At 41.7% G+C, this 9,940-nt stretch overlaps 1 protein-coding gene across 2 annotated transcripts; it reads right to left on the bottom strand.

Annotated features, from left to right (window-relative positions):
* Positions 1-2,569: 2,569 nt before the first annotated feature.
* Positions 2,570-8,554, bottom strand: LOC118321373. 2 transcript variants are annotated; one of them, XM_035652646.1, is made up of 4 exons: positions 6,970-8,554; positions 3,460-6,567; positions 3,265-3,331; positions 2,570-3,162 (listed from the first exon to the last, which is right to left on the bottom strand). In XM_035652646.1, exons 1-4 carry the CDS (start codon positions 8,009-8,011, stop codon positions 3,150-3,152), a joined length of 4,230 nt encoding a protein of 1,409 aa, XP_035508539.1. In that variant the 5' UTR covers positions 8,012-8,554; the 3' UTR covers positions 2,570-3,149. The 2 variants fall into 2 exon arrangements, with proteins under 2 accessions (XP_035508539.1, XP_035508549.1); XM_035652656.1 differs by having other exon boundaries at positions 3,460-8,554.
* Between the last annotated feature and the right edge of the window lie 1,386 nt (positions 8,555-9,940).

Here is a 9,940-nt window from a genome sequence, read left to right as displayed (position 1 = left end):
TCCCTCTTAAATGTATTTACTTGTTAATTTTTTATTTTGTCCTCAGATTGTAATTGTAATTGTGTAGATATCTTTTTAATCTACTCTATTTAGTTCTTAGTCTAGCTTTTATTTAAACTCTATTTTCACTAACAAAGACCACACCAGTGAGGAGCAGCTGCCCAGTATGAACACAGCAGGCGGAGCCCAATGATCATAAAAAGAGCTAACCATTATGGTAATTACAGTAGTGGTACAGAGACTACAGTCCTACAGTCAATTAATGGAGATCAGGTTGTGGGTTGGCCATCACCCACAGCACTAAAATGCTCAAGAGCACCTAGCTTCAGGTTTTTCATGACCTCTGACCCCTACTAAAAAGAATACTGACCAAGAAGTCAGATAAAGTACGAATTCTGTTGTCAGTGACTGCTGGTAAGTTTTTATAAAAACCTATATTTGTGTTTGTGTTGTGTGTATTCACTTTGGTTTCATTTCATTTTGTTTGTATTTACTTATTCAATATTGAATTGTGCATTACCTGTTTGGTGGAAATCTCCTTAACTCTTGTTCTCCTAAGATGTGCCTGGATGACCTCTGGTCTTCCAAACCTCAGTTCCCTCTTTTATTTTCCTATTATCCTTCATATTTCATAAATCAGCTTTGCAAGACATTGTAATGAAAATTGAAATCATAAAGGAAAAGATGGGTTAACTAAGCGACGATGGGTTTGCCTTTAGGGGTCGAAACACATTTCATTCACATTGTCAACAGATAAGTGTTTGAGTAAAGTTAACCTTCATTTTTCTAGTATCCTTTTTACTATGGAGCCAAATCCCTTATTTTGTTACCTTAGAATGATGTAATTGAGCTATTTCTAATTTGACTTGAAGAGGATATTCTACACGTATCATGTATTTAACCTTTAACAGGTTTTCAGCAAGGTTTAGGAGGCTTTTAAGGTCTAAAACCCTTGAAAATGTCCCAAACAGCATAAACGTTACCCATTAATTTATACCTTAAAGGTCCAGTGTGTAACATTTAGGAGGATCTATTGTCAGAAGTAGAATATAATATTAATTTACCATATTATGATCTATTATTTATCCATTCCTTAATGCTAAATTTGGGGTCAGACCTGTAAGATTTACAAAGTAACAAGAACACCTCTACACCTTTAGGAAACATCAAGGTCATTCTAATGTACAAATTAAATTCAGGTTTGACTTACGAGACTTAAATTTCAACTTTTTACTCCTTATTCTGTGCAAAACAAGTACATACTTATAGAAATGGATATGAACTCAATATTTTCATATATTACAGCCATTACACAAAAATCCAACAGATCCATTTTATGACACAAGATGGTCAACTATTGAGAAAAAGATTGAAGGTTTGACTAAATATTGACAGATATGGCTCCACTGATCAACACTGCTGAAATATATGACAATATGATGGAGACACAATTTTAAAGCTGCCAATATAACATGATGAGAATTTCAATATAGCTACTGCCACTGCTGTTCGTGTTCAGATGACTGATGATGTATCTGCCCAGTCACAATATAATGGTTTAACCATTGATGACATGGAATGGCGCCGGCGACAACGCGCAGGCTGTCACTGGCACTCTATCCATCGTGTTGTACGTTCACGGTGTGTCTTTTAGCTGGTTGCTTTCTTTTCTCATTTTTACACTGTTTTTTTTACATTCTTAGATCTGCTACTGCTCGCTAAATACTTTTTTGCGTTTCACCTCTCGGACCACACTTTTTTATTTTCTTTTATGCAACCGGGGATTACACAAGCGGCGCAGGAGTCACTTGTCATACCCGCGACACCGACCAACGAGAGAGCTGAGGAACCGAAGCATCTGACGGAAGAGAGCCTCACTCACCGGAGGACGCTGAGGAGGAGACCCGCGAGGCTCACAGAGTGGGGTTAAAACGGAGGACTGAAGCAAAGAGGAAGGTTTAAACCCTACATCCTGCACGTCCATCCACTCGGAAACAAACGTGGCTAACACGCAGCAGCATACCGGACTCCCAACCGCTCACCATTCGCGGCTTCCAGACTGGTTCGACGCCGACCAGGGACACGCGAACCGCGGCAAGCAAGAAAGGAGGGGTCTGTCCGTGCCTCGTAAAACAGGCTGGCTGTAACCCCCGGACACGTCTGTGTGGAACAGTGGTACGCAGACATCGGCCTCGTCCGCCCGTCGGTCTTCGTCCATCGTTCCCTGCCACGCGGAAGTTTCTCCAGTGTTATCGCAATCACCTGTTTATAACTTCCTCCACACGCTGGTCTTCATACCACCATACTGTTTGACCCATTTATGGAGGAATGTCTTATCTTATTCCTCCTCTACAGCCACTATTGCTCAACCTTCTGGTGTCTGTTTTGAAGAGCGCTTAACAAATAAAGCTGGATTGTATTGACAGTTTATATAAGGGTTTAACACAGGCATGGTGTGTATAACTTAAAATGGAGAGCAACTGTAGGTGCAATGTATAGAGCAATGTCTCCCTCTAGCGGTGAATCAGAAGTATACACAAAGTGAACAACAAATCCATTAAAGACTATGCATTGTGACATTAACTTTATAAAAACGAACACATTGCCCATAGGAAATAGTAACAGCAATCAAAGCTGAGTTTTCAAAGTACAAAAACAGTTAACTTGAAATGGGTAAGGAATGGGATTAATAAAAAAATAGCATTAAAATATCTGAAAAGTTTATACAGAATTCAAAGAAAAAAAATGCAACAGCATAATGCTGAAATCTTCACACAATTTGAGGTAGCTGATAAAAAGAATATTGGTTTTCAGTTGACACCACCACATTCACACACAATGACAGGCTAACTACAAAAAGATATAATATATAGTATTTACAGTATGTGTATTTACATATACAGTTAGTAGTTACTTAAAATACAGACTTAAGTTTTTATAATATAGGTATAATATAGTCTAGGTATAATACAGGTACAGTACAGGTAGTCTATAATATAGGTACAATGTAGTCTGTCATTGTACTACACCCAAATGCTCTGGAAAATTAAAGACACAATCAGCCACTCAACCACCTGACCCTGTGGGAGTTCAACGCTGGAACCTTTTTCCCCACAGATGAGGGTCTCTGAAGTTCCACATTTCTTGCTCTACCTCTGGTACCTACAATAAAGAATGGCAGAGAACAAAGAATATGTCAGAAAACAGAAAACCTGGTGAAACTGCACAGTGCATATATGTTATGAGAATTATATTAAGTATCACCTTCTTGTTGTTTTAGCCACTGTTGGCTTCTCTGACCACTTGTAACCTTTGCTCACAGCAGGCGATCCTATGGTAAGAATGAGGGTTAAGAACATGAACTCAGATTAGACACTGAAAATAAATTCTGATTGGACTATGATTTAAATGTATTAAGGACAATTAAAAAGACATTATAGAGACTTCAAAAGAACACACTTTGTTTTTTTGTGGTGTCTCGATTTGTGGCCCTTGTCCACTGTATGGCATCAGACTTGGACTTCTTCAACAGGTGGGGTGTAGACTCGTGGGAGCTGCGCCTCCGTCTGGGTGCCACGTCATGATTATGTCCCAGTTTTGCCTCATTAACCAAATTATATTTTGGGGTTCTCGAGTCCTCCTCTGTCCCCAGGTGACTTTTTCTGTGTATAGTTTTGGGGACATGGCTATTCTCCCAGGCTTTCTTCACTTGTTTCTTTGCTGAAGACTGCATGGTTGCAGAAAAAGAAGGGCCTTTTGTGGGAGGGTTATGATGATCTAATGTTGAATGGTTGCTGTTAGACCGCTGCAGTTTGGATGAGGAGAACTGTTGTCTGGGAAAACTGCAGGAGGCAGAGGTTTCTCCAGACTGAGACAAGGCTCTAGACGAGGAGGCGCTTTGTCTGGCTTCAGAATGTTGTCCGCTAGTGGAAGACGAGCAACCGCTGGAGGTTGATGGGCCTTCCTGGTCAGGTAATGATTGTGGTCTTGAAACCAGTATGGGTTTTGCTACATTGGTCTGCACTATATTCTTTGTTGCATGTTGTCGGTCATTTGCGGGTTTTGGTTTGAACACAAATCTTACTTGTTTTTTTATGATAGGATACTGTGTATTGTTTTCACAGAAGTCTGTCTTTTTGCTGGTTCCAGTCTTTGGAGCCTGAGTTTTACCATCACCATGCATGTTGTCTCTGGATTCTTTTGAAAGTTTCAAGTTGTTAGGTTGAGAAGACTTAAGAACAAGAAGGTGAGGAATCACAGGAGTAGGACCCAAAGTGGAGTCTGCCTCATTGTCTGCAGAAAGGGAATGCATCTTTTGTGAATCTTCAGATGTCAGTTTGGATGTTTTAGGTTTTTTCTTGGCAATTCCACAAAGACGGTCCACAGTTCCAGCTGGAGGTCTGTTTTTTGTAGCACATAAGGCATCATCACTGTCCTCTAGTCCTGACGAGCGTATTCTCTTTGTGTTTGCCTTCTTTCTTTCTTCTGACACCAGTTTAGACTGATGCTGTGTCAGCGAGGAGTCTGCAGAGGACAGTCTGGTTCCTTTGAACGTTTCTTCAGCAGTACCATACCTTTCCATAGCTTGAGGTGATTGTCTCTTTTGTTGAACACATGGGGACTCCCCGCCTTCTGCTGACCCTGAAGAGAAGTTTTTGTCCTCGTCATCCTCTGTGTCAGAGACGAGGTTTATTACATCTTCGTTTTTAGAAATCCTTTGTCTGTTATGTTGAACACTCTCAGAGCATTCATCCTGCATCACTACTTCACTCACAGTTCCACACGGACTGTCCACAGTTTGAGGTGAATGTCTCTTTTGTTGACTAAATGGTACATCTTCACTGTCATCTGAGCCTGAAGTGAATAACTTCCTTGCTTTTGCCTTCTTTTTATAGTGTTGGTCACTTTCATCCTCTGTGTCAGAATCAATGATTATTGTGTCTATATTTTGTCCATTCTCCTTATGTTGAACATGGTTGGATGCAGCTTTTGGTTTTATGAGCCATCTAAGCTTTTGTATGCTCAACTTGTCCAAACCCCTAGTTTGGCCTTTTTGCACATCTGTATCATCATCCTCAGACACAGAATCAACAGACACAGCTGGGGACAGAGAAGCTGGGTAATCATAACTGTTCTCTGTATCACAACTTTCATTAGGCTGGGGAGGTGCTGGCCTCTGCGTGGACACAGTCAAAATGTTGTGTTCTGAGTCAGATGAGTAATCACAGCTGTCCTCAGTTTCACAGCTGTCTTCAGACTCAGGGTATGACGCTCTTCTGTCCTGAGGTGTATGTGGTTCTCTCTCAAAGTCCGGGTCATGTTCAGGTGGGCTTGTGGCAAGTGCTACTGCTAATGTTTTATATTGTACACCTTTTTTTTGTAGAAAGCTATCAACAGTGTCAAATGCCTCAGGAGCTGGCCATTGTGACTCACAGCGTGTTGGACTTGTGACACACTGTGTTTCTTTTCCTGTTTCACTGCCATCATTTAGCACAACTTCTTCTGGGCCACCCAGGTCTTCATCTTCTGGTTCAAATTTAAGGTCAGACATGTTTATAGGTATAACCATCCAGTCATCAGAACATGGACTAGGGCAATGTGCTATATCAAGTGTTTCGGTCACTGGGGAAACCACCTTCTTTGGAATCAGTTCCTCATCGGAGATGATTTCTGTCTGCATCTGAGCCTGACCTTGCATATGTCCATAGAGTTCATTTTCAAATGGGGCCTGCTTATTGTTTGGTTCATGTACTGTCAATGAAGGCACCTCCATGGCCATATTTTCAATCTGTGTATCGTCATCTTCACTTACATCTTCATACTGTGGATTTCCAAAACTTACTTGAAAGCTTAATTCCTTGTGCTCTGTTTTTGGAAGTTCTGTGGCCAGTTGAGATATGCCTTCATCATCTGAAATGTCTTCTTCATATTGTAGATCTATCACAGAGAGTGCTTCCTCGCCCTCACTTTTAGATGGACACGCGTGTTCTCCAACTTTGTTTTCAGAAAGTGCTATGCTTACACCAGTTAGTATATGCACAGAGCCTGCATCCTCTCTTGCACCTCCATGACTTGTTTTGGGAATTGACACATTATCAATCTGAATATTGTCAATCGGTGAATTTAGCTTGGAATGTTTTATTTCTTCCTTACAGGTAACTTCACAGTGCTGTTGGTCTTCAACTTCTTTCATTTTTTTCTTATATGCATCTTTTTCAGTGAATGATGTGAGTTCAAATGTTTTGTTTTCAGATACCACTGAACATGACATGGTTTGAAGATCATCTGAGACATCTGTCACATCTCGCACATTGTCCAACCCTACTGTCTCCACTGGTTTTAGGCCTCCTTTCTCCCTCTTTGTCATGGGTTTCAGAGCCCAAGAAACACCGGGCATCTGGTCATCCAAATTCTTGTTAATATTTAACCTGAGAGACTTATTTTCTTCTTGTGATGCTCCGCTGTTGCGCGTTGAATTTGGGTGCTTCTCAGTCAGTTCATCAAAGGTAACTCCAGGCACTGTGGTGAGAACCACTGGAGCAACTTTCACCATAATTTGTGGATATTCTGTGGATGTAAAGAGATGAATGTTATCTATATCCCCATTCCAATATTATTGCAGTATAACTATAGGAAGATTATCCATCTCTGCAATGGTCTCTACATTCTCCAGACTAGCAATCAGCTCGTTCAATGCAGTTAATGAATAATGAAGAGTGGTGCTATTCTGTATGTAAGTACTTATCACACCATTTACTTTCATCATTGCTTCTGACAAATGTTTCATCTTCATAGTCAACTGAATAAACAAGCTTGCCCTCACCATTTGCAGGCATTGCTACATCCAAGTGTATTTTTACTGGCAAATCCAAATCTACCAATGCATTCTTTCCAAAAGATTCAGTTTTAAGACCATGTTTTGAGTTTCCTACAGCAGAAGTTTCTCTGGTGCAAATGTAGCACAATTACCTGTGTCTTCAGATGTAGAAGTTAACTCAGCATTTTCTTTGCTGCTCCATAAACTGTCCTCTTCAGGTGCTTGTCCAACTGCAGCAGTGGACTGTTCAAACACAGCAAAGTTAAGGCTTTGCCTCTCCACATCTTCTTTGTCAGAGGCAATACTGCATCTCTTATTGCATTTCTGCCCATAATTTCTGTTTTGTAAAATGTCCCTAAAATGTAACACCTTTTCTAAAATGATGTTGTTTATTGGATCATTTGTAGATGGTACCATTTCTCCAGCTGGTGAGATTTTTTCTGTGGATGTCTGTGAAGGTGGGGAGGAGACCTGCTGCTGACAGGGGACAGAACAGGTTCCTCCTGAATAATCTAGATTTTGTGTTCTAGTCTTTCCACAGTTTATGGCAGCTAGTGAACTTTTCACTTGCTCACTCTCACAGTTTCCTTTCAGTAAGGCATGCAACAATGGGTAAGGTCTCTTCCAATAACTCTCAGGCACAGAAGAAGACTGATCCTGTAAAGTCTGTGCTCGGTGTCCAAATGTGTCTCCCCGAAGTGCTGCAGAACAGGTACTAATGTTCCACTTTGACCCTTTTTGTTTGCAACATTCCATTCGCCGTCCAGTGTTATAATCAGACTGCTTTACAGAGTTCTCATTAGCAGATGTACCAAAAGAATCGCTGTGTTGGGCAGAGGCATGTGCTGATGAATAACGGAAAGCATTGGGTTTTCGGCATGAACTACACTTACTAGCCCAGGGTTTTGGGTACTGGAATCCAGTGCTTGCCAAGCTTGCTTGTGACTCCAGTTGGTGGTAGAGTCCCTGGAAATGTTGTTGCGATTGTGTATTGTCTTGCTGCCACTGAGGTGGATTGTAAGACACTCTGAGCTCCCCAGGATATTGAGTGGCTACCACGTTTTTTTGTATTCCATTTGCAGGTTGAACCACTGGTACAGGTGTAACATTGTTGTGTTGAAATGATGTAAGAGCATGCCAGTGTTGGACCGCAGGATATGCCTCTCCTTGGCTGTGTGGAAATCCAGACTGCATTGCATGTAGAGCTCTCTTTGAAGTGATGACTTCAGTTAAGCGCTTGCCTGGTCTAGAAAACAAATGAAAAAAAAGGGAAAATTAGTGGTTGTGTTGGAGTAACAAATGTCCAACCTGGACCTGGAAGTTTCTGGTCAATCTTTGGCAAAAAGCTCCTCTGCAGCTTCTATTGGAGTTCAGAAAAATAATCATGAGTCAGGCAGAATCTGATGTTGAAGAGTTTATTACGATGATAGAGGTAACAATAGCAACTAAACCCGAGCAGGTCCCAGGTTAAAGAAGTCCTTCAATTTAAGCACAAGAACCCCTCAGAATGTACTGCTAATCGGGTACCTGCCTGCTCTTCCAACATTAGTTCAACATCAGTATCCACTTACTCACCACAAAAATAAACCTTACTTTCTTATCGTTCCACACCATTTACACAGCCACAACCCTGTGCTAATGTCCACAACCCCTGATTTGGTGTGAATATGGCAAAAGGTCAAAGTCTTTCCGTCATCTTGACTTGAGCAGAACCACCCTAAAATGTGTTTTGAGCTGTAAATTGAATTATTTGTCTATACAGTGATGAAACACCTCAATGCTGGTGACAAACCACATTCATGAAAATCTGCAATTTGTGGGTTAAAAATGGCTCAACACGCCCTTTACTGTTTTAAAGTCCACCCTGTACATTTTTAGACAAATTCTGAGACAGAGTTGACTGTCACAACATTTCTTTTTTAAAAACACATGTTGTTAATGCCTTCTGATCAGAGGAGGGAAGCCCTCCTCCATTACATCCGCTTTGAGTGAGAGTCTGTAAAACTGCGCCCTACAGACACACACACGCACATATACCAAAGAGTTAGCCTCTCTGAGACACTAGCTTAGCTACGACTTACACTGATCAGCCATAACATTATGACCACCTGCTTCTAAACACATAACATATCACAACCAAGATAATCAGCGTTATTCACTTCACCTATCCGTGTTCATAATGTTATGGCTGTATGGCTGATCAGTGTAGGTACCACATAGACCTTTTTAGAAACGACTGTCAAAGTGCTTCAAGTGACTGTAAAATCTCCAGCGGACTCTGTTTCTAGCACAGATATGGAGAGTTGACTACCAGCTCACTGTTCCTGCTACACAGCTGTGGTCAGTCTGTCAATCACTGTGGTCTGTGTCAATGCCCTTTGCAGAGGGAGGGGGCTAGCAGAACTGACTACTGACTGAACTACACTGTAACATGCCACAGCCTGACAGAGTGAGTTTGGGTGAGGAGGGGCAAAGGGAAGGGGTGTCAAACAGAGTGATGGATAATCAGTTGATTTTACTGCAGGTTTGACGACACGTTTCACACCCTTCACCCACTCCGACTCACATCAATCAACCACCAACAGCTCCTGCCATCGCCTACTGACTCCCCACCTGCACTTTTTATTTGTGCACTTCTTAGGTAAGAGACAAGGAGTGGTTTCCAGAAATATCTGCATCCACACAGATTCACTGGAAACGACCCAAAACGCTAGTACAGATGGCCGGCCTGTATGTGGCCGGTGAACGCGGCCACACCAATACACTAAAACCGAAAAAAGAAGCCATGAAGCATGCGTCATAAAGGTTACGCGCTATGCACAAGCCTGTAGTCCGCTGGTTGTATTGTTATGACGCGTCTACGGCGAGCGGCTGAGGGATCAACAGGCTCGATTGAGCGGGGCTAATACCATCACTATGTTTCTGAAAAAAATCTGCATTCACCGTCCAGACGACTCGGGCAATCCGGGCATTTTAGGATTGATTTTCCCACTCTGGGACCCGTTTTCAAAAAATACCGTTTTCACACCTCGAAAACGCCGTGTCCGTCTGGATGCGAGGCCGATACGATAAAGTATTTATCCGGATTCGACAAAAACGTATTCGTGTGGACAGGCCCAAAGT

This window comes from Morone saxatilis, unplaced genomic scaffold (genome assembly GCF_004916995.1).
Source record: "Morone saxatilis isolate NCDOM2014 unplaced genomic scaffold, NCSU_SB_2.0 Contig0, whole genome shotgun sequence".
Lineage (NCBI taxonomy): Eukaryota > Metazoa > Chordata > Actinopteri > Moronidae > Morone > Morone saxatilis.
The sequence above is the reverse complement of the archived record's forward strand: the minus strand, read 5'-3'. Positions and strand labels throughout refer to the sequence as shown.